We start from the raw sequence: 27,744 nt of genomic DNA, 5'->3' as shown, positions 1-27,744 counted from the left end.
GGGGCAACCAAAACCTTCTTCCACTGTTTGGGCCAGATGCAAAGAGTGGACGAGCAGGTGCAAAGCTTGTCTGCCATTGCCTGTAGCTTCCTGGTCGACTGACATGCGCTGCACTGTTCCCCCAGCACTCGACTAGACCTCGCCCACCCACCATGCGCTTCGGCAGGACGCTGGAGATAGCTCGCTATCCCGAGTGGAAGGACCAGTACATCGACTACGCCAAGCTCAAGAAGCTGCTCCGCGATGACGAGAGTGCTCCCAACTCACCCACCACCGAGTCGCAGCCCGACAAGTGGACCGACGACGACGAGAGCAAGTTCGTCGACGAGCTGGTGAATGTGCAGCTGGAGAAAGTGCACAAGTTCCACCGAGACACCGTCGAGAAGCTGCGGGACCGGACGGCCAAATGCGAGTCCAAACTCGATGCCATTGCTGCGGCAGAACAGGGAGAGGCCTCTGCCGGGGAGGGCAACGGCGAGGCTAATGGCAATGGCAAGAAGCCGGTGCCGAGTGAGGAGGAGCAGAAGAGCATGCTGCAGGAGGTGCTGAAAGAGCTGGATCACATCACGAAAGAGACCAACGAGCTCGAAAAGTACAGTCGGATCAACTACACTGGTTTCCTGAAAGCCGCTAAGAAGCACGATCGGAAGCGAGGTGGCTCATACCGCGTGCGTCCACTGCTGCAGGTGCGCCTGGCTGCCTTGCCCTTCAACAAGGAAGACTATGGCCCGCTGCTGTTCCGCCTGAGTGCCATGTACAGCTTTGTACGCAACAAGCTGGAAGGCGCTGACCAGACCAACAAGGCCGGCGAGGACCAAGAGGGCCAGGAGGAGTACATCAGCCAGAAGTTCTGGGTGCATCCCGACAACCTGCTGGAGGTCAAGACCATGATCCTCCGCCGCTTGCCGGTGCTGGTCTACAACCCGCAAACCTCCAAGGTCGCCGAGGGCAGTCAGCCCGACCCCTCCATCACCAGCATCTACTTTGACAACTCTGCATTCAACCTGTACTCCAGCAAGGTCGACAACAACTCCGGCTCTTCCCTCCGTCTGCGATGGTACGGACAGCTAAATAACCGACCTCAAATTTGGATCGAGAAGAAGACCGTGACCGAAGATGATCGCAGCTCCGAGGCTCGTTTCTCGACAAAGGACAAATACGTGCAGCCCTTCATCAACGGCGAGTATCACATGGAGAAGCAGATCAAGAAACTGGAAGACCGTGCTGGCCCGGACAGCAACGAGGCGCAGAGTTTCAAGTCAGCTGTCGAGGAAGTGCAAGACTTCATCAAAGAGCACGACCTCCAGCCAGTAGTGCGTGCAAACTACACTCGTACAGCATTCCAGATCCCCGGTGATGATCGCGTGCGCATCAGTCTTGACACCGATCTGGCATTCATCCGCGAGGACGCTATCGACACCGACCGCCCATGCAGAGATCCGGAGACATGGCATCGCACCGACATCGATGATAGGAAGCTCGAGTATCCCTTCTCTTCTATCCGGAAAGGCGAGATCACTCGTTTCCCCTTCGCGCTTCTCGAAGTCAAGCTGCGTAACACGCATGGTAAGAAGAGCGCTGAATGGATTGAAGACATCACAAGCAGCCATCTCGTAAAGGAAGCACCTCGTTTCAGCAAGTTCGTTCACGGTGTCAGCACGCTGTTTGAAGACTATGTCAACACATTCCCATTCTGGCTGAGTCAAATGGAGACGGACATTCGACGTGATCCACAGCAAGCCTTCGAAGAGGAACAAGCTAAGCGACAAAAGGATCAAGCCGATGAGATTGCAGTAGGCTCTTTGCTGAAATCCAAGTACGGCAGTAGTCCTGCCCACCGAAGCGCCTCTTATCAACGCACTCCGTCGCAAGCCGTCATTAGTCCTGTCGGTTCTCCCGCTGCGACAGCTCTGAAGCGCACGCCGAGCGGCCAGAACACTCTTGGCAGCCCAGACGCAAACCGTGCCGTCGCAGCACCTACCCAAATGGACGATGTGGTGGAGGAGCCCGACGATGACGAAACCGGCACACACGTGCAGAACAACCAGAATGGCTCGTCCAGTCAGAATGGCGCCTCCAGCGGACTCAAATCTCTCTTTCCCACCTTTAGCACAAGCAAGTACGCCCAAGCCAAACGTAGCCGTGCCCAACAACTTCCTCCAGGCGTCTCGAAACCTGATTTCTGGATCAAAGATCAAGGACCCGTCAAAGTCGAAGCAAAAGTATGGCTCGCGAACCAACGCACATTTATCAAATGGCAACACGTCTCGATCCTCCTTGCTTCTCTGTCCCTCGGACTCTTCAATGCTGCCGGTCCCAATAACAAGGTGGGCCAAGCGTTGGGCATTGTCTACACCTTGGTCGCAGTTTTCGCTGCAGCATGGGGCTACGGGATCTACATGTGGAGGCATGATCTGATCAAGAAGAGGAGTGGAAAGGATTTCGATGCGGTCGCGGGTCCGGTAATCGTGTGCATTATGTTGATTGTTGCATTGTGTTTGAATTTTGGCTTCAAGGTGAGTGCACGTCCCTACTCCGATCAAATGGCATTGGTGAGCTATTGTTGACTTCGATACAGTATCGCGCTATTCTCGAACAGCGAAGAGAGGAGCAAAATGGGCCAATACATAATACGACCAGCAGTCTGTTTGTACAGCAGGCTTCGGGATTGCATGCTGACCTGTAATTTGAGTTGGTTATTGCGCCCGCAATGGACGGCGCAGGTGAGAAGCTGTATATGTAGTACATACGGTACATGTGAACATCCTGCGGTGATGAATGAATACTTGCTCATCTTCGCGGGCTAGGCATCGGTGTGATGGTACTTGTTGGAGGGAACATATAAATGTGTAGAAGTATATGAGGAATGAGATCTGATTTGACACCAGCCCAAGGAGATGAACTCCGCGTGTGGCACCCGGACACCAGTCACTGTTTTGGTGCTGTGTCCTATTGTCGGGCCCTCGATCTTTGGGTGGAGCATCTCCCACCAATCTTGCTCTTCGCTCGATGTTTCTCACCAGCGCTGCTCGGTCATCACATGCGATTGGCATGAAATGTTCATGGCATGTTGCCTGCGGTGGTCGATTGGAGCGAGAGACCAGAGATGCCCAGGCGGAGTCTGTTGGAGAGACTGGAGAAAATGCAGCCCGCTCAGAGATACAAGGCTGACCGGCAGACGCAGCGGAGCTTCTGAAAGCGTGTGCGATCGGATCCTGCCTTCAAGGCGCTGCGGCCCCTCTCAAGATCTGCACGATATCGTCAAGATCAATTCCGTCGCCACGCGCACTGGAACCTCCATGGGCAAAGTTCTGTCCCATCGACGTCGAAGCTTGGACGACCCGTGCGTGGGATCGACATGAGAGAGAGGATACCCACTGCATCGCCATACCAAATAATTGCGCTGCAAGCCGAGTTGAACTGCCGCGCGACATCCTTTGCGGTGTTGGGATGAGGTATGTGGAGCTCATAAGCTGATTTCAACCTCGAGGATTGCAAGTCCCTTGAGCCTCCAGCATTTGCAGAAAAAGGTGAAACATCGTTCCCAATCACCAACATGTGCGATGGGGACCGATCACCCGGTGATCACATCCGCTGCACTCCTAACCTCGTCATGAGGCTGGAGATGAGCCGTTCCGGGGAGCTGGGAGGTTCACACACGAGGCCGGTGCGAGCAGACACGAGGGCGTGCCAGGCTGCTGGTAAATGCGATTGTGCGGGTTGTTGTTCACGATGTTTCAGTTGTATCTTCGGCGATGTGCGGACTCGAATATGACCTGGACCGGAAGCACTCCTGCCCGATGAGACATCGTCTCCAGGAGAGGGCTCATGAACACGAACCCATATCTGCAATGTCCTTCCTTCACGCCGAGTCACAAGGAAAATCGTTTTCATCGCTCGAAAGCAAAGAAGAACGACAACAATCGTCACGAGCCCAGATCATCGACCAGATAGGCATCCAAGACATCGAACACGCCCAAGATCTCCCACTAATGCAATGCATAATTCTGAGAATAACAATCACGAACTAGCATTTTCCCTGACTAGCATGCGTGTCGGCAGTTCAGAAATGGGGCCCAAGCTTTCTTGGAAGTCTAGGGGAAGCCTGTGCGCTTGCGATCCCTCGCACTAAGCAGGGAAGTCTTAGGGCAGTCTTCACACCGTTCGCCGTGGATTCCGTGATTTTGGAAATTGTTGTCAGCGCTCTGGACTGTGGGATAGGAGACGATGAGAGACATCCATCGTACTCAGCGCGACAGGGCTGATCTCTCGACGGAGAAGGCGTCGATGATGTGCATCATGGAGAGACCTTGATGCCCATGAGGATTCAGTGGCCAACTCGATGTCCTTCAATATTAATGCAGATACCTTTCGAACGCCGGAATCATCAACGAAGACTTATTGTGGCAAAGTGCAGCCTCCACGAGGAAATCTCAACAAACTTGTCTTGTGAATCTTGGCGTGTGAGGTGCACAACCCCTTGTTTAGTGAGGCTATCGTATATTCGTATCGCGTTGATCTACAAAACTAAGAAAGGATCTTTACGAGCGTGCCGTACCGCGCCTCTCGGAATAGTCGGCATACCAGGTTGTATTACCAGGTTCTTGACCCCGGTCTTTCACTAGGCATTGCTTGGAACGGAAGACGTGATGAGGCTGTGAAGAGGATGATTAGTGAATCTGTGATTCCACGAAGCTGCACTTCGTATGCGTTCCGGATTCGCGGTACTGTGCGTGTGGGCCTGGTACTGTACAACGAAATGTGCAAATTTGCGAAATCAAAGTTGCGTGGTTGTACGAAACTCCAGGCACACGCGGCAGCGTAAGAAAAAAAGCCTGAGCTTCTCGAGCCCTTGTTCATATCCCAGTCGACATTCGACAACCTCACCTAAACAGTATTTAGCGCCCACAGAAGGAAGAAGGACCTAGACGATGTTGAATGCAGAAAGAAGGGAAGAAGAATTGAAATATGTAATGGCATTACTGGTATACCCTTTCAGATTTACCAAATTTCTCGAAATGTCATCCATGTGTTCGTCCATCCAGCGCCCAACCCGTCGCTAATACGCTCCGATCTATTTGTATATCATTCCCAAAAAGTAAACCTCCCTCACGCCAGCGCTAAAATTGCATCGAATCGTCGTTCAAGCGTCGAAGATGGGAGAAATCACGTAGACACCGCGGGCTTCCATCTCGAATGTGAGTGATCTTGTGACCGGTTGTGTAGAGACGAGTAGAACAGCTTCCGCTTGAATCTCCTGTGACGATGATACGTTAGCACGAAATCCTGAATGTCAGTAAAGGATCGTCAAGCTTTGCTACTTACCTTCGCCGCTGCGTATACAAGAGCATTCATGTTCGGTCTGCCCGTCAACTTGGTGTCGATAATGATTGCATTCGGATCCGCTCTGAGGACCAGATCCATGACATCCTTGCCATAAGTGACGGTCGGGTTTCTCGTACTCCAAACGAGGCGAATCGGCCAGTTGGGGTGCGTATTCATAAACGCCATGCAAGGTGAGATGCCTGAGCCCGTCGCGGCGATGACAAGAGGTTTGAAAAGCATTGGAACTTCCATAACGCCGAGGAAGACTCGGCCGCGCGTCCACAGCTTGTCCTGCCGTGAACCCGGCTCGATCATTTTCTTTGTCCAGTCGCCGGCGTTGGAGATGACGACGGAGAAGCCTTGTTTGCCGTCGGCGCGCGGGATAGTGGCGAAGGTGTGGTAGTCGCCCATTGGCGAAGAGGCAATGCGGATGGAATGGCCGACTGACGGCAGACGGTAATCGAAGTCGCATTTGAGAGCATGATCGGAGAGTTGTGTTGCTGTAAACGAGCGTTTGCGCATGATAGCCCAAGGGTAGATGAGGAGAATGGTGACGATCAAGGTACACCAGAACGGTGGTGATTCTAGCAGTGCGGTGGATAGTGGTTTACTTGACGCTGCGCAAGTGATGACAACCAGGACCCAGATCATTGCCGTCACGAACCAGCCGATATATCGATGCGACATCTCCCAGACGTTGTGGTATTTGATTCGAAATGTTGGATGTGACATGCCAACGATGGCGAGTAGACATGCGAGGATGACGCCTGTGGTTATGAAGAGTCCCACTCGAAGTAAGTTCTGGCCGTTCTCGAGAGGTTGAATGACTACGAGGACGGAGAAGTAGATAAACCACATCGTCGCGCTCGCGCCGCAGCCGCTGTGAATGCCTCCATGGCTATACTAAAGTGGACCCAGTGTCAGCATTCGGTTTTGCATTACTGATCGTCCTGATCAAGTGTGGAAAAGAAACAACTTACGATCCTCACAGCTCTCCTGCGCAGGAAGAGCGGCCATTTCCCGAAAGTGTGCGTCAATTTAATCCATCCGTTGGCCAGGTTGTCATGACGAACAAGCACGCTAGCAAGAATGTTACTTGCAACGCCAACCGAAGCGGTGTCGAAGGTAGTGTGTGGTCGCAGAACGGCCAGCAGGAGGATGGCAACCAGATTGACGACGAAGACAAAGGTGAAGAGTCGTCGATACGCTGTGAACCATCCATGACGGAACTTTTTCCAAGGAAGATGGCCAGTCAACTCTGGCATGGGATATTTTGCCATGTAGGATTCGAGGAACTCTTTCTTCGCAATGCGATCGGCATACTGGAGCTTGAGGTCTTCTTCACTGATGGTGGCCTTGTTCTGAAGAAGAGAGACATCTGTCAAGCTGCTTTGATTACTGAACTCGGACGTGGCCATCGAGTACAGCGATGGCTTGCGGAACTCCTCGTCGTCCTCCATCTTCTCGTACGTCGATGATGGTGGTGGCAACATCTTTCCTGGCGCTGATGATGAGAATGTAGAGCGAGTAGAACTTGAGTCAGTAGGAGTGCAATGGCACTGCATATATATCAAACAGAAAGGAGTGAGGACGGCTCGCGGTGGAAATGGCCTACCATACCAGAGACGTGCTATTTCCAGGCTTTTCGCCCGTATCTTCTACCAACCCTGCCACGGCTTCTCTCGTCTGCTCCTATCCAGCGGTATCGATGGCCCAGGAATCATGGCTGCCCACGCCAGGCCTTGCAATGGATGTAAGCAGAGAGCAGGTATTCTTGCTGGTTCGGCCGGCATTGGCGCCACGATGCCAACGCCGCCGCTTACATCGATCATGATCTCCGGGTATACCAAGAACCTTCTTTGTTTTTGGCTGTAAGTATAGATTCGGCGCACGGTTCAGCTCGCCAGACTACGCCTCGGACTGTTCGAGGCGACTGGCAGGGGGCCTTGATGTCGATCCACCCGCTAGAGAGGCTTAGAAGATTACCGCTCAGGGAGCACGTTTTCTGCTTACGGCTAGACGAGCACTCGATGAAACAAGTTGCCCTGTGTCGCATCAGTGAGTGAATTCCAGAGAGAGCTTACGAATGACGCTTTTGGTCTGACAAGACTTTGACGTGTGCTGACTGCAATGCTTCGGTCGCGCGGCATGCACGCAATTTCCACTTGCCCTTGCAATGCTACACATGGACAGATGAATGCAATGAATGTGTAGCATGACATATAGTGCACAAAGTGGCTGCCACGTGTGAATAGGCGGACCGCGTTTCCGATTTACTGAATTCGTCCGGCTTGGCAGCACAGCCCTATGGGGAGGCGAACTGCTTATCTGCAGCGAAGACGTCTGAAACAGCAACGAAAGTCAAGAATCCATCTACACGGATCTGGCCCGGACCGTGGATAAATCAATCTCATCCTCGTTGAGCACGTTGTGCTTGTATTCGTCCCGGGCTTCCGTGCTCGCCACGTCACATATCGAGGCACTCTCGGTCGCTGGGACGGGTCGCGGCCAAGTGCCGAAGCCAGTGATGTGCTGCCATGAACCCAGATCGTGCAGTCTTATTCCGTGGAGCTGTTTCAGCATTTTGGAGCAGACGGCATCGCCAACGGAAGGCGTGGCGTTAACGGCCTAGGGATGTGCCATGTTTCCCAGGTCCAGCTTGCTGAAGATATCTGACACTTCTCGTCCGGCGTACCTTTGGTTGAGAATTGACTTTGATATGTAATCCTTGCTGCGGCGGCTGAACATTGAGTTAGTTCCTGCACGCTGCCGTTGCCTAGAGGAAGTATGAGTTTTAGCATTCGCACGAGCGAGCCCCATAGGCAGTGGTCTCGACCGTCGACACAGCCGTCAGCAGTGCCTCAAAGAGCGGCTTGGCGGCGGGGATGTTGTGGTGGGGAGAGTGGGTGAAGGAGAACGAGTGGTGAACTGAAGTTGAAATCCTTGGTCATTGCTCTATTGCTGCCTCAGGCGTCAAGAAATGCCGACGCGACACGTCAACTCCCCAGCTTGCAGTCCGGCGAATGCGCTCCAGGCTAGCGTGGGAGACGATGAACAGCTGAACATTGCATCTACTGCTACTTCCCTCTTCCACGAGCATCGACAACAGGAACATCTCGGCAGCGACGCACCGGGTGGAGATATGCGAACATGGCTGCGGCTGCTGCCAGTGCTGCTCTGGCAGCTACTGGCAGTGCGAGCTGCAGAGATGAGCATCGTAAGCACGAATCCGACATGATGCGCCCTCCCCCATGCGGACTCCCATACTGAGACGGCGCGCTGCAGAATGAGAAAGACGACAGCAGGCAGGTCTGCTCGGGCATGTACTCGCGCAAGAGCTGGGGCGGCCCCGTCGACCCCTACATTCTCGTCAAGTTCGAGCATCCGGAGGTTCCAGAAGGGCAGGACCCGATTGTCAGTTTGGTCATATTCGAATGGGCAGATCGGCCCTTGATCGGAAAGCCCGATCCGAACGATAAGACAGTGGTATGGGCACAGATAAAGGCAGGAATGGGACATAATGGGCTGATGGTGATTAGGATGACTTCCTGTGCGATGAAGCGGCTCGCGATGCTGGACTCTGCGAGGAAGCCGATATTGGATCCTTTATTCTGGCCGCCAATGCTACTGCACTCTCATCGTCGCTGATAAGGTCCGAAGCCATCCACCTCAAGGAGCCCGGAGCGATCAACTACCCTGTCAAGAAAACGGGCTATTACTGTGTGAGCAGCGCGGCATACAGCGCCACGGACTACACTGGCATCGCCGAGTTCCGCAATGCCTTCGGTGAGCTCCCTGCAGCTCAGATGCCAAAACTGCCTTTTTATGCTGCAAGCATGATCATCTATGCTCTTCTGGCCTTTGGTTGGAGCGCCCTGTACTGGATGCACAGAAGCGATATCTTGGCGGTGCAGAACTACATAACAGCGATTCTGGTCTTCCTTGTCATCGAGATGTTCATGACTTGGCTGTTCTACGACTACCAGAACCGGCACGGAATGAATGCTGGGTCCAAAGCCCTACTGATCGTCACATCCGTCCTCAGCGCCGTCAGGAACAGCTTCTCCTTCTTCCTTCTGCTCATCGTCTGCATGGGCTACGGCGTGGTGAAGCACGAGTTGGGCAAGACCATGTGGTATGTGCGTGCCCTCGCGATCACGCACTTCGTCTTTGGCGTCATCTATGCTATTGCCTCCTTGGCAGTGACTCCAGAAAATGCTGGTCCTCTTGTCCTTCTCGTCGTGCTGCCGCTAGCTGGTACACTCACAGCCTTCTACATTTGGACACTTAACAGCTTAAACTATACCATGAAGGATCTCGTGGAGCGCAAACAGCACGTCAAGGCCGGCATGTACCGCAAACTGTGGTGGTGTATCCTCACCAGCATCGTCGTCATCTTCGCCTTCTTCTTCGTCAACAGCTGGACATTTGCAGGATCTGGCAATGCTGACTTCGTACCAAACCACTGGCAATCGAGATGGTTCATCTTGGACGGCTGGTTGAATCTGGTGTACTTCTGCGATGTTGTCTTCATCGCATATGTCTGGAGGCCGACAGCGAACAACCGAAGATTCGCAATGTCCGATGAGGTATGTCCTTCCGTGTGCTCCACATCCCATTCTACATCATTGCTGACAATTGTCTCTCCTTCAGATTGCACAAGATGACGATGGCTTTGAAATTGCTTCCATCCGAGACTCCATGGATCTCGACGATGATCTCGAAGCTGTAGGCAACGGCGGCAAGAACAATAACAATCCGCCGCCATACGATGCTCCTCCTCGAAGCGGCAATCCCAGCAGAGCTGCTTCTTCACTTCAGCAGAACAACAGGAGAGACGAATCACCTCTGCCAGCGCCCGTTCCTACAAAGCCTGCAACATTACCGCGGGAATCGCTAGATGGAGAGACAATATTCGCTGTCGATGATGATAGCGACGACGAAGACGAGGACGAAAGGAAACGGCTGACTACCACGAAAAAGGATTGAAAGGACCATGAGGAATCGGCGGCCCGGCTGACCTGGATTTTTGCGAGGGTCATCCCCTTTCTCCATTGTACAGCATAAGTACGAACGATATCTGCTGTATCAACACACAGACCATCCGTCCCCATCTTTACCACTCTCAAGATCTCGGTAGCCCAATGTATCTGAAACTGACGCCTGAGTGGCTGTAGTAGATTGTCTAGGATCGCTGGACTATGTGTGGCGCTCTTTAGCGTTGAAGCTTTGTTGCGGATCGTTGGCGTGCCGGCCATGTGGTTGCTAATATTGGGCTCCACGCGGAATACGAACAATGTTTCAGAGACATCAGCGACCCTTGCATCGTTGAGAACGGAAAGGGACAACACACTCACATCGGCAGTTGCGATTTACAGTCTGTTCGCATGCCGTACCCCGAGCAAATCCGGAAGAGTGCCTACAACATGATTCACGGTGTGGATTGCGTGGACCGAAGGAGATGAAGTAAGCGATCTGGAATGTGCAGGAAGGTAGAGAAGAGTATATGCTATACACGCAGCAGATAGCACGCGTTCGCCTATTGCATCCAAGCAGTAGATGTGCATTTGCATCGCAGCTCAGCCTTTTGCTTTGCCTTGTCTGACCTTGCATTGCTTTTCCTTTGCTTCGTTTTGCTTCGCCTAGCGACCAAGAACAGACCCATGCATCCTTTTGCCAAAGCGCGCACGCAACAAACACTAAGGTATACCCAGCCCAGCCCGACAGTACACAACGCCATCAAGTGTAATCGGATCTCTCTTCTCCTGCTCCTCTACCTCCTGTCTCTGCAGTCGACATCCGTTTCTGAGTCAGACGCACGATACGTGCAGATCAGGAGACTGAACAGACCAGTAGACAATCAGACGCTTTTGCGGTTTCTTTTGTTGTTTCGCATTCTTTTTTCGCCTCCACTCCGCTATGCAGATAGTAAAGACACAAAAGTTTTTCGTGAATCTCGTGAAGCGTATTCGTTAAGAGGCAATGGCACGACCTCCTCCGCGGCGGTTGTTCTTGGCCTTGGCTGGAACGGTACTCCAGCCATCGTCCTCGAGGGCCTCTGCGGTGGTTTCAGTAGCCTCGCCGGCGACAACGACGGGCTCTTGTGGCTTGACCTCCTTGTCTGCCACGATAGTGCCGTTTGCGTCGGCATCGGGTGCGTCCAGGTCGCCCTCCTCACCTTCGCCTGACAGCACGCTGAAGCTGGGCCGCTCCTTCTGTGCTGCGTCGCCGTTTTCCTTGGCACTCTGTTTGCCGTCCTGGCCGTCTCGTGGCTTGCCCCTCCAGCTGTTTCCGCCGTTCTGTTGGCGAGATGGGCGGCGTTGCTCGGCGCGGGCGTCTCCACCTGGGGCCGCCTTCTCTGCAGCCTGGCCACGGTCGGCGCGGTCTGCACGAGCTGCTCTCTGGTCGGCATCTTTGGAAGCCTTCTCTTCTCGTGCTTTAGCATCAGCTTCTTCCTTTTGTCGGATTGCCAGCTGTCGCTTCTCCTCGACCTCCTTCTCGCGGGCAGCCGTATCGATAGGACGAGCAGCGCCAAAAGGTGAGGCCTTGGCGTCAGATGGAGTGCTACCACCTGCTTCGCCACCCTCTGAAGTGGACACGGTTCGTTTCGCAAGGTTTAGTCGTGGACGCTCCTTGGGGGCTTCTTGTGCTGGGGAAGTTGGCGTCGAGACATCTGGTGTTGCTGGTGCATCCGGCTTCATCTTTGATCGCCATTGGTTGTCCGATTCGGCAGCGGTGGGCGTACGCTCGGGTGCTTGAGGACGCTCATACTCTCTACGGGGAGGTCTTGAACCGGCATCCGATTGACCTTCACCCCAGCTTGCGCCACCCCTGTCGCCACGAGGGCCTCCTGCCTCACGTACTCGACCACCATCACGGAGTGGTGCGCCCTGGCCAGGCACAGGGGACAGAGGACCTTTGCGCTCCCAGTTCGAAAAGTCACGTGTCTTGCCATCGCCTTCAAAGAAACCTGGTCGGCGACCTGGTCCCCGCTCGCTGCCTGCGTCAGACATGTTATCAAAGCCGCCCGGTGGTCCTCGACGCTCGAAGCCGCGCGATGGCTGGCGTCCCTGTGAAGGAAGGTCAGGAAGTGGGCCTTTACGGCTCCAGTCTGAGAAGTCTCTGTTCGAGTCGGCGCGATCATTTCTCGCTACACCATGTTAGTCGGATTTTAGCCAGGCAGGTTGGTCTGGGTAACGTACGTGGATCAGCCACGCTGATTTTGATGTTTCGGCCCATAAAGTTGGTCTCGGACCTATCGAGTGCCTTCTGCAGGCCCTCTGGAGAACCAAATTCTGCGTAACCGAAGCCCTTTGGCTTACGGTCAATCTTGTCCTCCATGAGTCTCACTACCGTCACATTGCAGTCGGCCAGGAATTGTTCGAGATCGACAGAGGTCACATTGTAGTCCAGGTTACCGAGATGGGCTGTGTACGGAGGCTTCGTAGGGAATGGGATAGGGTCGCGGTCGTAGCGTGGGCGGTCGTCTGCGCACGCGTCAGTAACTCCCACATCGCAGGCTTCGCAGATAGCTGAGACCTACCCATCGACCCGCGCGGGCCCATACCTCCAGCGCCGCGGTCTCCGCCAAATCCTCCGCCTCCGCCAATTCCGCTCGCTGAGCGCTCCCATGACGATGTCGTGAATGCGCGTCCTTCTCCTGGTGGGGCGCGGTCGCCTCGATCGCCTCGATCGCGAGTGCCGTAGCCGGAGGATGCGGGCATGGAGGGCAGAGGCGCCGACTCCATCTCGTCGGCCCATGATCCGAGCGCTGACCTGCGTGTCAGTATGAATGTTCATGTTCCCTTGCCCCGCTCCGCCGCCTCGCCGCCAAAAAAATCGCGCTCGCCGCGTCATGCGCATGAAGAGAGAAAAGGATGCCTACATTGGTTGGTCAAGAAGTCGCCCAAGGCCATCTTCTCTTGCTTCTTTTTGGGAGCTGTGGTTCCATATGTCAGCGGCCAGATCGCGTGTGTTGGGCGGGACCCTTCTCGGCCACGTCGTTGATGCGGGCGAGTGCGTGCGTACCCATGATTGCGGTGGTGCGGACGGCGCTCTGCTGGAGTAGCGCCGGGGTGGTCGAGCGACGGACAGATCACTCGGAGTGCGGTGGAAGGTGGTGGTGCGGCAGCGCTGAGAGGGCGCTGGTGGTTGAGCGGAAAGTTGTGCAGCGTGGTGTCGAAGTGCGAATTATCGAGCGTGCCTCACCAATCGGGACTAGCGCGGCAGGGATCTCTCCGAACGTCGTTAAATCCGACTTCTCTTCGTTTGTGCTGCCGACACCCTTCACGGGATATCCCATCACACATCCTTTGCCAGTTCCATCTAAATGGGCGAACAGCAGCGCGGGCGTTCATCGCCTGCGAAGGATCCATTTTCTGAGGACCTGGCCACAGCGCTCAAAGTGGGCGTTGCATCGGGTACGTTTGTCTCGCACATGTATCTCCTATCCGCATCCATCTAGCATCACGTGTAACCTCTACAAACATTTGTCTTCTTGCAAGAGGTACGGCAGATCTGTGTGATTGTGCTTGTGGCCACTCAATGCTGTAGTGGACTAGCTCACAGCAGCTCCATTAAATACGAATTATTGTGTCGGCGGGATGTTATTTCTGAGCATATACTAAAGCTAATCTTCATCAGGCGGAGCTGGATTTTTGTTCGGCGGCGCGGTTGGTATTGTTCGTAATTTGCCACCATTTCTATCAGCAGGAGCGACTTCTCTACAGACCTTTGGTCTAGGAACAGTCTTGACCCACACACGCTTGACCATCATCCGAGCATGGACTACGGACGAGCACAAAGCGACCCCGGGAGAGCTCATAGCAGCAACGGCCCTCGCCGGAGGCCTGTCGGGCGGTTCCATGGGTGCTCTCTTTCGAGGCAGGAGGAACATCATCCCTGGTGCCATCATGTGGGCCATCTTTGGAGCCACTGGCCAATACACGTACAATTCGTGGTTCAAGGCTCCACAGCGAGGCGAGACGCAGAGATCCGGTTTTTGGCAAAGAATGAGTGAGAAAAGCTGGACTCCATTCAAAGTGCTGTCCAATGAGGAGTACGCAAAAATGCTCGAAGAAAAGATGCTCAAAGTAGAAGTGGAGATCTCAATCCTTGACGACAAGATTGCTGCGATGAAAGAACAGCAGAGTGTTGAGGAGACGGTAACGGATCAGGAAAATGCCAGCAAGACTTGAGAGATGCGCATGGCACTCTGGCGAACCCATTGTAGATTTCGGAAAACCCTCTGTGAAGTCGAAAAGTGGTTGTTCTCCCAGTGCATGGGCTGGACTCATGCGCACGGCCGAGACTGGGCGCTAGAAGATGGACCATTGTCTCAGCAATGAGCGTTCGCGGTGATGGGGCTCCTGCATCCTGATTTGCTGCTTCAAGGAGGCAACGCCTTGGACCTCCAACTACGCCACATTTGACAACAAGGCGCGTAAGCCAAGCTGCTGAAAGCATGCAGTGATATGGCCGTTGGGCTACTGAGGTTGCGGACTTGATATCTTGTGGCTGCAAAATGCTAGCGACAGCTGCGTCAGCGCTAGCGCGCGTCAAACGCCTGGAAGTGAAGCTTGGCCATCACTGCGACGATGCGCTCGAGCAAACTTGGAGAATAAACAACCGCGGTCCACACCCGACTCGCCGCATCCATCCCAAACAAACAATATTTCCGAATTTGCAAATCAAGGTCATGGCTCGCGAGAAGCGTCATGCTTCATCTGCCAACTATCAACGCAGTCGAGTCGCCGAACAAAGCTTGCGCTCACATGTGCCGGAGCAGAAAGATCCACTGTCATCGCCCACGAGCTACGACCGCGCTCCCACGCCGCCTCGACACCGTGCCTCGCACACTTTGGGCAGCGCGCAGCACTTGAATATTTCTCGATCCGAAAGAAACGTGGCGCGTATGTATCCGACATCAGAAGCCATGGCCGGTAAGTACTTGGCTCGAAAGCCTGTTCGTGCGAGAGCCATTCAAGAGAGATCGCGTAATACCACGACCGATATCCCGTCGAGCCCGCCGGTCGCCAACCCTCAAATTTCCGCCAGCCAATACACGAATGTAGACACGACATACTCGCACGTGGATCATAAACATTCGAGACACGCACCGGATCACGAAACCAATGCGCCCGTTCAGTCATACGATCAAGACTTTCGCTACTCGTCACAGCTTGCCGTCGCATTCTTGCTACTCCCGACTGCGGTACATCAGCCAATATCTTTCGCGTTTGAACTTCAAGCAGTTGTACCGCACGGCTCTCTTCGGTCGCACCCGGCCGAAAACGGCTTCAAGGAGCGTCAGATGTATACAAGACGACCTGGAAGCGCCCGACAAATCACACATGCCGAGTTTGCTATCCTCGAAGCGACTCTCTCACATGCCGGCTCGTCCATCAGACGCCCTGCTCCCCAGCAGTTCGAGGAAGACTGGCAGTCACAAGAGAGCAGTGCGCGCGCCTTCCGCTATGGCAGGCAGAGAACCTCACACCACGATGGAGCAGAGGAGTTTGTGGATGCACGAGAGGTGGCCGAGGACATGAGAAAGAGTCGAGATGTGAGCCATTACCTTGATGCGGTGGAAGAGCAAGTGGAAGATGAAGAGCAGGTGGATCAAACAGAGAGTGACTCGCCGATGAGTGACAGCTTGCCACAGCTGCCGACCAACGCTATGGAAGCTCATACTTCGCCATCAGCTGGATCTGGAAATCCCGAGATAATCGAATCGGCCACTTTTCCGCATGCTGCGGACACGACAGTGCAGCCTATGGTCGAAGTCCAGTCACCCAGACTGCAGCGAAAGTTCATTGACCTCTATCGTGGGTGAAGTCGGAAAATTCGAAATCACGGCAATGACACAGCATTTGTTGTCATGGGAAAAGCCATACACGCGCACTTCTCGCATATGCTTCGCTGCGTTGTTGCACAACAGCTGAGGTGAGATTGAGTTGAAGTGGTAACGCTGCTCACCACGTTACACCAGAATCCTTAGCATCTCAACATGCTTCGATTCGCAGGCTCGCTCCAACTTATTCCCGTCGCTACAAACAGCACACGACTGTTTGGGAATTGCCGGGCAAAGCATAGTTCTTGTATGGCAATGCTTGCGGGGTAGATCGAAGTTCGTACCTGAACGGAGCTGGTCCGCGCTGTTAAACTTTCGATATCGCAGGGCCTCCTCATGCCAAGGAAATGATCTCGCCTGCTTCCGCCAGACAGAGTGTGCTACCCGAATAGTGGGCAGGAGCTCCTCCTGTGGAGAAGGTGCATTAACCGTAGTTATATGAGCTACGTGTCACGCGTCAGTATATATCTCGTCGTGTTGGCTCTTGATAGTTCGAAATCTAACTGCAACCTCACTTCGTCGTTATCTCAGACATCATGGCTTCTTCTACAGCGATACCCGTAGTCGAGCAGCCCATCTTCACTCGCCGCAAACTTCGCGTTGTGGCGATTGGAGCTGGGTTTGCCAATATCATGTTGGCTCATAAGCACAAGTATGTTGGCGACAATAGCTACATTGATTTGGTCCTCTGTGAGAAGAGTAGTGAGATCGGGGGCACGTGGTTTGAAAATACGTATCCTGGAGTCGCTTGCGATGTTCCGGCCCATATCGTACGTTCTCCACATACCCACAAAACGATCGCGTAGATCTTGCTGAGAGATAGGCCTAGTACTGCTTCCCCTTCGCGCCAAATCCAGATTGGTCTTCATTCTACGTCGGTGGCCCAGAAATTCTCAAGTATATAAACAAGACTGTCGATGACTATAAACTGCGAGAGTACATCCAAGTCAACACCAAACTCGTCGCAGCCAACTGGTCGGACGAGAAAGGCAAATGGCTCCTGAAATTCGAACAGAACGGTGATACTATCACCGACGAAGCTGATGTCCTCATCAACGGAGCCGGTTTCCTTAATCGTTGGGAGTGGCCTAACATTGCGAACCGAGAAGACTTCCGTGGCGAAATGGTCCACAGTGCTCACTGGGAGAACGTCGATTGGGAAGACAAGAGAGTTGCTCTCATCGGAAATGGTTCATCCGGGATTCAGATTCTTCCTCAAATCCAGCAGACCGCAAAGCATGTCACAACATATATTCGAACACCTACTTGGATCATTCCCAACATGCTCGCGGACGCGACGCCCGAAGGGAAGAATTTCCAATACAGTGAGGAAGAAAAACAACGCTTTCGCGAGAATCCAGAGGAACTCAAAGCGTTGCGCCAGAAATTGGAGAATATGTTCAACCAGTACTTTTTCGTTTTCATGAAGGGTTCACCCACGCAGGAGGCGGTGCGGGGTGCGTTCCGCGATATCATGAAGCAGAGATTGGGTGGAGATGGAGAATTGACCGATAAATTGATTCCGCAGTGGCCTGTGGGTTGCAGGAGAATTACGCCGGGAGATGGATACCTGGAGGCGTTGACAAGTGCGAACGTGAAGAGCAACTTCAATCCGATTGTGAAGTTTACGGAGAAGGGAATTTTATCGCAGCCGGCCGCCGATACGGAGCCTGAAGAGGAGGAGTTTGATCTTGTAATCTGTGCTACAGGTTTCAATGTAGCGTTCAGGCCGGCATGGGAGATGAAAGGTGTCAATGGCGTGAGTTTGCAGGAATTGTGGAAGGAGGAGTCGGAGGGATACATGGGAATCATTGCCCCGCAGATGCCAAATTATTTCTCGGTGAGTACTTCCCTCGCAAGGACTATGGCAGACATCCTGCTTACTAATTTTGCTTGCAAACAGTACACTGGACCCAACAGCCCTCTCGGGCACGGCAGTATCATGGCTTGCTATGATTTCGCTGTAGATTATATGCTTCGATGGTGCGACAAGATTGCCCGAGAGGGGATCAAGTCGGTCACAATCAAACCGGATGTCCTTCGCGAATTCAACGACTATTCGCAGGAGTTCCTTAAGAAGACTGTCTGGTCAAGTGAGTGCAGAAGCTGGTATAAAAATCACAAGACTGAAGGACGCGTCACTGCCGTAAGTAATATGATAGGTGGAGGCCCTCCCCAAGCCACCACGTGTGAGACATTGACTACCGCTTACGCCTATTACAGATGTACGCCGGAAGCATCCTACATTATCGGCAAATGCTGCAGGCCTTCCGGACGGAGGACTTCGATATTGGTTATTGGAATAAGCAGAATCGGTTCGGATTCATGGGCAATGGTATCACTGAGTTGGAGGCTCAAGGAGGAAATCTGGCGTTCTACCTGGAGAAATGAATGAGTGGTTTATACTATCGTGTAGTAGCGCATGTCGTGAAAGGAGAAATGACATTTTCACTGGACTTGGCACAGAAACGTCTGGAGCATCCAATACTGAAGCACTACGCTAAAGTACATATCGAAACGCCAGATTCTCTCTATCTGTCAAGTCCAACTGTCGTGCATCGACAACCTCTTCTGAGGCATCACCATCAGAATGCTCAACGATTCCGACTTCACTGATCAATCCTTGAGCCTGCAACGCGTCTCTTCGTGCATTCTCCCGCTTCAGGTACCACCGCAGATACACAACAAGGAATATTGGGAAAACGCACGCAACGCCCAGGATGACGGCCCAAGTCACAATGTATCTTGGCTTGTACTGAGGTTGGAACAGCTGCGGGCTCAAAATGTTGCCAAGGCCATATCCAACATGGTACAAAGCGATCACTGTCGTCTTCTTGGTATGGCCCGCAGAGCAATTCGCAGCCCAGATCATGACCACACTGTATGGAATTCCACCAGTGGCCCTGATCCAGATCGCCGTGAGAAGACCCCATCGATTGCTCCATGGCAAGGACAGCAGCAGGATGCAGGAGATTATCGGAGGAATGTAGGCCGCGATCGACAACCATGCTCGGAAATTTGTAGTCCTCGCCAATATGATGGCTGCCGTCGCCAGCGACACGAATGCGGTCAAGCCGTTTACACATCCGAGGAGGGTGGTCTGCAGAGTGGAGAAGCCGAATGATTTGATAATTAGTGAATACTGATTGGTCAAGCCATTCGCCATCTAGCAGTGATAGGTGTAAGCAACAGTCACTGTCTCATATTTGGTAGCTTGGGTAGGGCTTCCAACTCACCTCCTGCGACCAAGCGTGCAAGAAGAACAGCCAAGTCTTCGGATCTGTCATGGCCTCCACAAATTGATGTCTCTTGAAGTGCTTCTGTTCGATGCCAGAATGGTTGCTCTTGATGCGGAGAACGGCTTGGGCCTTTTCTTCCATCGTCAAGAAGCGTGCTCCAAGAGGATTATCAGGTAACCACAGCCACACGGCCGCACCAAAGAGAAGGGTGAGACTACCTGTGATGACCATGAACCATCTGAGAGTAATAAATGTAAGCGACAGTCACTGTCTCACATGCGGTGGCTTGAGTAGGGCTTCCACCTATGACTTTACTTACTTCCACGGGTTGAAGCCGCCAGTGTCGATCCAGAGCACTCCATACGACAACAGACCACTGGTGATCGGACTACTGTTGCCTATCGCCCACATCTGATAGTGATAGGTGTCAGGGATAGTCAAATGTGGTGGCTTGGGAAGGCTCCACTTTACTTACACAAGGCATTAGCCATGACTGTTCGTCGTATGTGAACCACCTAGAGGATTAGGTGTAAGCGATAGTTACTGTCTCACGTGTGTCGGCTTTGGTAGGGCTTCCGCCTATCACTTACATGTTCAATATAAGCAGGAAAGCAGGCACAATGCACGCCTCTGTCACTCCAAGAAAGAAGCGAACCACGAACAGCGATGCAAAGTTCTGACATGGAATGTGCAAAAGCAGAATGCCGCCCCAGACGATAAGATTGATTGAGAGCCACCTTGGTGCACCGTCAGATCTCTGCACCTTGAAGAATATCACGTCCAGGGGCAACACTCACCGAGCGACTGGGAATCTTTGCAACGCCCAGTTCTGAGGTAACTCAGCGAGGAGGTAGCCGATATAGAACACGCTGCTAAGTAGATTATATTGATTGCTGTTGAGATTCGCGTCCTCCATGATTCCGAGGATCGAAGAATTGCCCAAAGTTTGCTTGTCGACATACATCAAGTGATAGCCCACACAAAGGAATGGAAGCACCCATCGCACGCATTTGTTGCGGATGTTCTTCGCTTCGGCTTCTGTTGGCTCGTCCACTTGGACTTTCGAAAAGAGCTTGTAGCTTTCGTCGGCGTACCGTGCTGGCAACTTTGGTGGTGCAGCATCCCCAGAGCTTGATACCGGCTTTGCATTGGTCGTGGTCTTGTCTTTAGCCATGGTTGAGCGAATGGTTCGGAGACGCCTCGCTCCAGCGGCGAATCCTCAGATATCGGCAAAATGGGCGGGCGACATCTTCATGGAAAATGTCAAGTTGGAAATATATACCGTCTGCGGTTCCGGCCATGATCACCTCATATGGATCCTCAATGGCCATCTGTCGAGCTGCACTATGCCGTCGAATCGGCTCACAGCAACAATTTATCAGTGGAGAGTGGAACACACCAAACGAATCGGGCAGTAGTCATCCAGTAGAGCCATGCCCAAACCTGCAGGTTGTCGCGTGGGACCACGCGACGTTGAAAAAATCAAGACCCGTTCTAAACTTGGCTGACATGGCAGTCGCAGTGCCCAGCGAATCTTGAGTGAGCAAAGAACGCCAACGACCATATTGCGTGCTCAAGGCTTGCTCTGTCACCACTCCAGACACTATGCGCGCTGTTTCCCGACTTTCTCCCGCCGATCAAGCAATTCGAGCTCGGGTAAGCTCTAAGCTTCAGCAAAGATAAGCTCAACGACGGCTGCTGAGTGATCTTTTTAGCATTCAACCACAAACTTTCGAACTTCCAATGTCTGAGGCAGAAAAACTGAAAATCGCCATCATTGGCGCTGGCATAGCTGGGCTCGCAACAGCTATAGCACTCCAAGGCCATGAAGGCATCGATGTTCAAGTTTACGAACGAGCACCATTGCTCCAAGAAGTGGGTGCCAGTATCGCGCTGGGTCCGAATGGAATGAAGGCTCTGGAAAGACTCGGCGTTCACGAAGCGCTGTCGGATGAACTTGCCTTTCGAAACAAATCTGGGCATCCAATGATTTATCGGTACGGCACGAGAACTTGAGAACGCCCAGTCAGCGACTGATTGTACCAGACACTGGAAGACGAACGAAGTGGTATCTGTGGACAATCATCACGGCCCCGTAGAGTACAGGCATCGTACGAGCCGCTTCTACAGAGCACATCTGCAACAGGCCTTGGCAGCCCATGTTCATTCTGAGCGACTTCATCTTGGCAAGACGTTTGTTGCCATCGAACAACTTGAAGACACTGGTGAAGTTGAAGTCTCCTTTGCGGATGGTACTACCAAAACAGTGGACATCGTCTTAGGCGCAGACGGTATCCGTTCCGCAGTTCGACGTTCTTTCGTTCCATCTTCGCAACCTAAATGGACTGGATGGGTCGCTTTCCGATCAGTCTTCAATGCGAAGCTGGTCCAGCATATTCCAGGAGTTGTTGAAGAATCCTATCATTGGTGGGGACCAGACCGAACATTCTTCGCCTCCAAGCTGGGAAAAGATCTCTTCACAATCGTCGGAGGAAGCTATAGTGATCCCAACGCACCGGATGCTGCGTACAAAGACTCAACGTGGAATTCTGAAGGCGGTTTGGAGGTCCTCAAGGAGTTCTACCGAGATTGGCACCCGACTGTAAGACAGATGATCGAAGCCACACCGAACGTCAGAATGTACCCGAATACGTTCGCCTCGGCTCTTGATAGTTGGGTCCATGGAAATGGCAACGTCACGTATGCTGGCGACGCTGCTCACGCACATGGCGGAGCTTTTGCCGCTGGCGGATCTCTCGCATTAGACGATGCTTGGGCCTTTTCCAGGGCGATATTGCATCTCTTTCACTCCAGTGCACGAAAGCCCTCGAAACTTGAAATTGCGGCGGCACTGAGGATATACGAGCAGACCAGGAAGCCGCACACAGATCGGGTGTTGGCGACCGTACACGCAAACAACCAGAAAACGGTCGAGAGGCTCGGGAGACCAGAGACGGACGACGAGCTGAGGGTGAGAATGAAAGGCCGCGCGGATCCTTCTTGGATCCATGAGCATGACGTTGAAGCAACGTTTGCCAGAGTTGTGACTCAGCAGGATGTCGAGACACAGGCGCGGCTGTGAAATAATTCAGCACAAGCGAGGTTCCTATTTGTTGAAATGAGAACGGGAATTCTCAGATGTATTCTAACCCCTCACCGCAATCACGAGATCGTGTTCTAGCACGAGATCGTGTTCTAGCACGAGATCTGGGCCATACGCTGTTCGCCATTACCTTGGGACATGCAGGTATCGTAAATCATTCGGGCGAGACCACATTGGAAGTATGTATCCGGTTTATTCCCTACTCAACCTTGCCACTGCACTTCGATAAAGCCCAGACGCGAGTCTTGAGGTTCTTTGACTCTAACGATAGCGAATCGTGAATCCGCTGCAGCAAACAGCTCCTTCCAGTCCTCCAGCTCTCTCACCTTCGCATTGAAAGTATCCAGCATGGTGATATCCAAGATTCTCTGGTTCTTTTCAACCTGAGGGGGTGCAGTACCGATCGCAGGCATCTAAAAGTAACAGATGTAAGCTACAGTCTCTGTCGCACGTGTGGTGGCTTGGGTAGGGCTGCCACCAATCACTTTACTCACTATTTCGTCAACGATCAAGACTTTCGCCCCGGGCTTCAACCCCGGAATCAATGCCCGCAGGATCCGTACCGCAAACGCATCGGGCCAATTATGCAGGATCCAACGGAACATCTTGAAGAGTAATAGGTGTAAGCGATAGTTACTGTGGCTTGGGCAGGGTTTCCACTCATGACTTTACTCACATAGACATCGGCTCCATGGATAGGTTGAGGATCAAAGAAATCATGCTCCATAAAGTTCACACCTTTGAGATCGGGTTGTTCACGGGCAGCTTGAATAGTGCTCGGCAGGTCTTGGACCGTGATCTGAAGATCTGGAAATTTCTCCTTGAGAGCAAATGCAATCTCGCCCATAGATCCACCAAGATCGACGAGATGACCTGCCTTCAGCGCCCCCCAGTCAAAGTTATTGACAACGTGTCTCGAATCGTATCCGTCGCCGGCCTGGAAGTTACTCATCACTTTGGAGAACAACTTCGCTTTCTCCGGGTTCTTATTAAGATATTCATAGTAACTCGAATCGCCGGTGCCTAAAGCGAGCAGATACGGCGCTGTTGCAGGGCTGTCCATTTCTGGATTGTTACGTAGTGCGGCGGAAAGATTGGTGGCGCCGAGAGTGACAGCCTCAAGCAGTTTTATCCAGGCTTGTAATCCCTCCGACCCAGCCCAACGCTTAGTGATAGCAGAATGTGCGATGTGTCCTGGCTGAGGTTCCTTGAACATTCCAAAAACAATGGCAGCTCGCAAGATCTGCCGCAGAACTCCCACGCGGATCGATGTTTTCTCTGACAGAGTTTCATACGAGACTGTTGAGTCGAGAGGAACAATGTCGGGGATCCGGAACTCGTTGACTACGCGAATAAGTCCCAGATGGATCGATTCCGGCATGCCGGCCACCTGCCAAAGATCGCCTGGCCCAGATACCAATTCTTGTAGCTGTTGAGTATCTCGGACGATACGTTGGCGGACTTGCTCAATTTGCGGTGGATAGGCGGCATTTGTAGTATCTGTCTCGAGGTCCAAAGGAGGCAGGCCATTCTCTTTGCGATATGTTTCGATCAATGCTGTGTTTTCCGCGATGGCTTTGGACAAAGCCACAGCACTGTCGGCCGCTTTTGAAGTCGACATCGTGTGAAAGTGCGAATCTAAGAGACCAATACTTGACAGGTAGCTAGACGAACGACAGCAACAACATTTATATACCAACATTGCACAAGTGCCAGCTTTTGCCGACCCCGCTTGATCCGAAGTTTGAGTTTGAACGGGGTTCTAGGAACATGTCTTGATAGCATGGTATTGGCCGTGATAGACGGTGTGAGAACCCCATTGAGACTAGAAACATGGTCCACTGACATGCGCGGCTCTCCGGGCTGCACACAAGAGCATTCCCAGATCACTCATCATGTAGCGTGGTACTGCAGATCAGTTCAGTCTCCGGTGCGGCTAAAGTCTTCCTGATTGGTTGAGGGCGCAGCAGCAACGAGAGAAGAGCGAACGTCAAGACGACGAACAGCTGTCCCGGCGATGTTGTCGTGAGAACACTGAAGGCTGCAGCTCTGTCTGATGTCGCGTAGTCTGATGGACTCTTTGAGATGTCGTAGAGTTAAAGCTTGACGGAGGATCAACAGGGCATGCGGCAGTGCGCGTCGCCTGTTCCGGAATAGAACTTCCAGGTTTCTGTCGATTGTCTAGGACTCTGCACACTCAGGTTCCTTTGTTCTGTGTTTGACTAGCAAACACACTTCCAGAGATATAGTCTCTGTCAGTTCATAGTTTCTGAGAATCACACCTCTGAGTTCTCATCACTTCAGCGTCTTCAACAGTTTCCACGGTTTCGTGCTTTATCATTGCACGCACAACAGCACGTGCTATCTCTACTTCAGGCGCCCCTTGGCTTGTATGTTGATATAAGCTTCAACCTTATGCCGATTTATTGAGCCGCCGGACTGTTTGTAAGCCCGGTCTGGAACGACAGTCCAATGTTCCCAGTGACAACTAGGAGTCTGCTAGGTGGTGTCAGGAAACTTGCATCCCAGCGGTCTAAGACCAAGTTTGCCGATTGGGGTCGTCACAATCCCTTTGAAGCGCGCAGCTTCGCAGCAACATCAGTCGTTCGTGTTGGCAAGGGCCATTGCTGAGCTGAAGCTCTTAATTCCACGTCGGATGAGCTTTCCTCGGTGGACTCACGGACTTCCCAGAGGTCCGATGCGCCTAATCATCAAAGACGTGGGATCGACAAAGCTCTAATAATTCTGCGAACAGCAGAGATGAGGCGAACATCCTGCCATAATAGCGAATGCCTGAGAGAGTCAGCAAGATCCCGTCTTGTATTTTTGCAACGAGTATCCCATTGCCGTCTCGAAAGCGCGCAAAGAGATGCCTTATCGAGTGCCGGGGTCGTGCTGTCCGGGAGGCCAGTGATCTATTCAGGATTTTGGCAGATGCGACGACTCGGTGCATTTGCGAACACCCAAAGATGTTAGGTCCCAGCCGTCATAACGATTCGAACACGAGTCCTGTCTGCATACCACTGTATATCGACGGGCTTCACTCAACTTCGCCGTCCTGAGGTAGGTTTGCTGTAGAGGAGATGGAGGGACTGTGATGTTCGAGCCTGTATTCCAGCCGCGAGAGAATGCGAGCAGCTCACGCTGCTTTGCTCTTACTCCAATTAGCATGTCGCGACATCTTATCTGCCTCTAGATATTCGAGCGCTACTGTATGCGCCATGTGAGTGCGAGACGCAGCCTCCGCATGGGCCCTTCTTGTAAGGCTGTACGCGCTCAGCTGGGGTACAGCATCTCAATGCATTCTTCGCTGTAGCATGCTGAAGCGGACTGCTTGGCCTCCAAACGTGGTATATGACGACTCAGTCCTCCTTCTTCTTCTCCGCAACGTCGACTCCCAGCTCCAGCAGATAGTCGCTCACGGTCTGCACGATAATCCCGTGATCTTGGGCCTGGGCCAAGCCACTCACCACAATCACGGCCACGATCCCCTCAACGCCCTGCACTCGCACTGGGAAACCACCTCCATGGATCGCGTATTCTCCCGCTTGAGGACCCAGCCCAAACTTGGCCGCAAAAGCTGGCTCGTCGCCCTGAAACTTGTTGTGCATGAACCAGGTCGAACTCCCAAACCGCAGGACAGTGTTTCTTTTGCGCGCGACCCAGGAATCGTTGTCAGGCACTGTGCCGGAATGCGTCACGGCATGGAAAAGGCAGTGGTTGCCGTGTGCCAGGCTGATATCTATCACTGTGGGTTTGGCGAAGTCGAGCAGGCGGGTTCGGAGGAGTGAGCCCAGCACCCAGGCGGTTTGCGCCGTGAAGGTGGGGAAGACGAGCGCGTTGTCGAGAGATGCGATCTCCTCGAGATCGCGAGGAGGCATTGGGATGGTGGGATCGGACGCCATGGTGGTTCTGATTGGAGTGTTGATTGTTTGGTATCACGTTTCGTGCGTTCAGTCTGATGAAGTTGGTAGATCAATGCATCGGTGTTGCTTTGTCACTCCACCAGCCAAGACGAGGTCCGATGATCAGCTCCACATGGATCGTATTCAACACGACCATCTTCTGCCATGGCTCTTTACAATCCATCCACGTGCCATCTCTCAAGCCCATGCTTGACACAATTGAACGGGTCACGAGTAGCAAAGACGGATTCTACTAATGAACGAGCTTTAGCGTCCGTGGATAACATGTTGTCCACGAGACATTTTCAAGAGAACGTCTCGCCGCGATCGAGGTGCCCGCCGGAGCAGCGCCTTGCTATGTCTGATCCAGTGGAGCCATGGGCACAGAGTCACCACAAATGGCATGGACAGAGGAGCCGCTGCGAGTGCAGTTCCTGAGACGACCAGCGTGTGAGAAACACACACTAGTTATGGCTCGGAGTGTGGTGCTGGGTCCTCCCATTTGATGTCCTCCCACTGCTCGAAGTACGTGCCTCCCAACATCTCTATCGCTTTACACCTTTCCTGCATTGTAAGCGCATTTCGAATTCTGGAAACCCCAAGAACGGCATCTTCAGCACCCACTGTACGGAGTGCCCACACGCCTCCCTCGGGAACGCCATTTGTCCAGCCGTACCACAGCCTTCGAATATCGCTGCGTTGGGGTGATCGCGAAACGCGAAACGCCCAGGAAGTCAAGCTCGACTGCGTAGCAATTCTCATGTACCCAAACGCCACCAGTTGAAGGCCAGCCATATACAATCGTCGCACCTCCCGTGAATTCGGTTCTGACTGCTGGGAGAGGCTCGTCGTATGGGTCAGAGAAAGGGAGATGGCCTTCATCTTCAGGAGCTCCTGTCCAAGGCCCGCCGTCGATACGGACTGGAGGTGTAGCAGGGTTGAGCCAATCGTTCACTCTCTGCATCCTGGTCTCTACTTCTTCGATGGAGTTAAGGGCAAGTAGGGCTAGAGTTGAAAGCCCAGGCACAAATGAAGAGAGCAGAATCTGATGCAGCCAAGTTGATTGTTCAATGTCATCATGCTCTCCCCATGTGCCTTCTCGATGTGCAACCATCACAGAACGCTTTGCGCGTCGAAACTCCTTAGAACGTCTGGCTAGAAGGAATTCTATGGGCGAAGTTGAGCTGAGTGCCAATGGTGCAGGCACCAATGAAACAGGCAGCAGGATAGGCGCAAATAGGTAGCGCTACGCGGCTGAGTCATCCTTGATACATTTTCTTGAACCACTCTATATGAATCTTGAATCGCGAATGCTTTTCA

At 53.0% G+C, this 27,744-nt stretch overlaps 11 protein-coding genes across 12 annotated transcripts; 6 read left to right on the top strand and 5 right to left on the bottom strand.

Annotated features, from left to right (window-relative positions):
- Positions 1-152: 152 nt before the first annotated feature.
- CKM354_000934100 (uncharacterized protein) lies at positions 153-2,686 on the top strand (the record flags this gene model as incomplete). Its single annotated transcript, XM_044804758.1, has 2 exons — positions 153-2,516; positions 2,579-2,686. The coding sequence occupies 2 exons, from the start codon at positions 153-155 to the stop codon at positions 2,684-2,686; spliced, it is 2,472 nt and encodes an 823-aa protein (XP_044660693.1).
- Positions 2,687-5,143: 2,457 nt separating this feature from the next.
- Positions 5,144-6,818, bottom strand: CKM354_000934000 (uncharacterized protein; the record flags this gene model as incomplete). Its single annotated transcript, XM_044804757.1, has 3 exons — positions 5,144-5,257; positions 5,326-6,228; positions 6,306-6,818. The coding sequence occupies 3 exons, from the start codon at positions 6,816-6,818 to the stop codon at positions 5,144-5,146; spliced, it is 1,530 nt and encodes a 509-aa protein (XP_044660692.1).
- Positions 6,819-8,467: 1,649 nt separating this feature from the next.
- Positions 8,468-10,314, top strand: CKM354_000933900 (uncharacterized protein; the record flags this gene model as incomplete). The annotated part of the gene is made up of 4 exons (XM_044804756.1): positions 8,468-8,542; positions 8,611-8,811; positions 8,865-9,914; positions 9,979-10,314. The coding sequence occupies 4 exons, from the start codon at positions 8,468-8,470 to the stop codon at positions 10,312-10,314; spliced, it is 1,662 nt and encodes a 553-aa protein (XP_044660691.1).
- A 983-nt stretch (positions 10,315-11,297) lies between these two features.
- Positions 11,298-13,241, bottom strand: CKM354_000933800 (uncharacterized protein; the record flags this gene model as incomplete). 2 transcript variants are annotated; one of them, XM_044804755.1, is made up of 4 exons in its annotated part: positions 11,298-12,475; positions 12,528-12,812; positions 12,869-13,096; positions 13,211-13,241. In XM_044804755.1, 4 exons carry the CDS (start codon positions 13,239-13,241, stop codon positions 11,298-11,300), a joined length of 1,722 nt encoding a protein of 573 aa, XP_044660690.1. The 2 variants fall into 2 exon arrangements, with proteins under 2 accessions (XP_044660690.1, XP_044660689.1); XM_044804754.1 differs by having other exon boundaries at positions 12,893-13,096.
- A 413-nt stretch (positions 13,242-13,654) lies between these two features.
- CKM354_000933700 (uncharacterized protein) lies at positions 13,655-14,522 on the top strand (the record flags this gene model as incomplete). The annotated part of the gene is made up of 2 exons (XM_044804753.1): positions 13,655-13,745; positions 13,969-14,522. The coding sequence occupies 2 exons, from the start codon at positions 13,655-13,657 to the stop codon at positions 14,520-14,522; spliced, it is 645 nt and encodes a 214-aa protein (XP_044660688.1).
- A 326-nt stretch (positions 14,523-14,848) lies between these two features.
- CKM354_000933600 (uncharacterized protein) lies at positions 14,849-16,159 on the top strand (the record flags this gene model as incomplete). The annotated part of the gene is made up of 1 exon (XM_044804752.1): positions 14,849-16,159. The coding sequence occupies one exon, from the start codon at positions 14,849-14,851 to the stop codon at positions 16,157-16,159; it is 1,311 nt and encodes a 436-aa protein (XP_044660687.1).
- Positions 16,160-16,713: 554 nt separating this feature from the next.
- On the top strand, positions 16,714-18,568 carry CKM354_000933500 (uncharacterized protein; the record flags this gene model as incomplete). Its single annotated transcript, XM_044804751.1, has 4 exons — positions 16,714-16,947; positions 17,007-18,017; positions 18,081-18,323; positions 18,401-18,568. 4 exons carry the CDS (start codon positions 16,714-16,716, stop codon positions 18,566-18,568), a joined length of 1,656 nt encoding a protein of 551 aa, XP_044660686.1.
- A 109-nt stretch (positions 18,569-18,677) lies between these two features.
- Positions 18,678-20,590, bottom strand: CKM354_000933400 (uncharacterized protein; the record flags this gene model as incomplete). The annotated part of the gene is made up of 6 exons (XM_044804750.1): positions 18,678-19,343; positions 19,414-19,654; positions 19,736-19,827; positions 19,892-19,931; positions 20,007-20,153; positions 20,214-20,590. The coding sequence occupies 6 exons, from the start codon at positions 20,588-20,590 to the stop codon at positions 18,678-18,680; spliced, it is 1,563 nt and encodes a 520-aa protein (XP_044660685.1).
- A 569-nt stretch (positions 20,591-21,159) lies between these two features.
- CKM354_000933300 (uncharacterized protein) lies at positions 21,160-22,498 on the top strand (the record flags this gene model as incomplete). The annotated part of the gene is made up of 2 exons (XM_044804749.1): positions 21,160-21,413; positions 21,463-22,498. 2 exons carry the CDS (start codon positions 21,160-21,162, stop codon positions 22,496-22,498), a joined length of 1,290 nt encoding a protein of 429 aa, XP_044660684.1.
- Positions 22,499-22,722: 224 nt separating this feature from the next.
- CKM354_000933200 (uncharacterized protein) lies at positions 22,723-24,140 on the bottom strand (the record flags this gene model as incomplete). Its single annotated transcript, XM_044804748.1, has 3 exons — positions 22,723-22,932; positions 23,014-23,124; positions 23,196-24,140. The coding sequence occupies 3 exons, from the start codon at positions 24,138-24,140 to the stop codon at positions 22,723-22,725; spliced, it is 1,266 nt and encodes a 421-aa protein (XP_044660683.1).
- A 1,741-nt stretch (positions 24,141-25,881) lies between these two features.
- On the bottom strand, positions 25,882-26,424 carry CKM354_000933100 (uncharacterized protein; the record flags this gene model as incomplete). The annotated part of the gene is made up of 1 exon (XM_044804747.1): positions 25,882-26,424. One exon carries the CDS (start codon positions 26,422-26,424, stop codon positions 25,882-25,884), a length of 543 nt encoding a protein of 180 aa, XP_044660682.1.
- Between the last annotated feature and the right edge of the window lie 1,320 nt (positions 26,425-27,744).

This window comes from Cercospora kikuchii (genome assembly GCF_019650295.1).
Source record: "Cercospora kikuchii DNA, contig_00006, whole genome shotgun sequence".
Classification (NCBI taxonomy): domain Eukaryota; kingdom Fungi; phylum Ascomycota; class Dothideomycetes; order Mycosphaerellales; family Mycosphaerellaceae; genus Cercospora; species Cercospora kikuchii.
The sequence above is the reverse complement of the archived record's forward strand: the minus strand, read 5'-3'. Positions and strand labels throughout refer to the sequence as shown.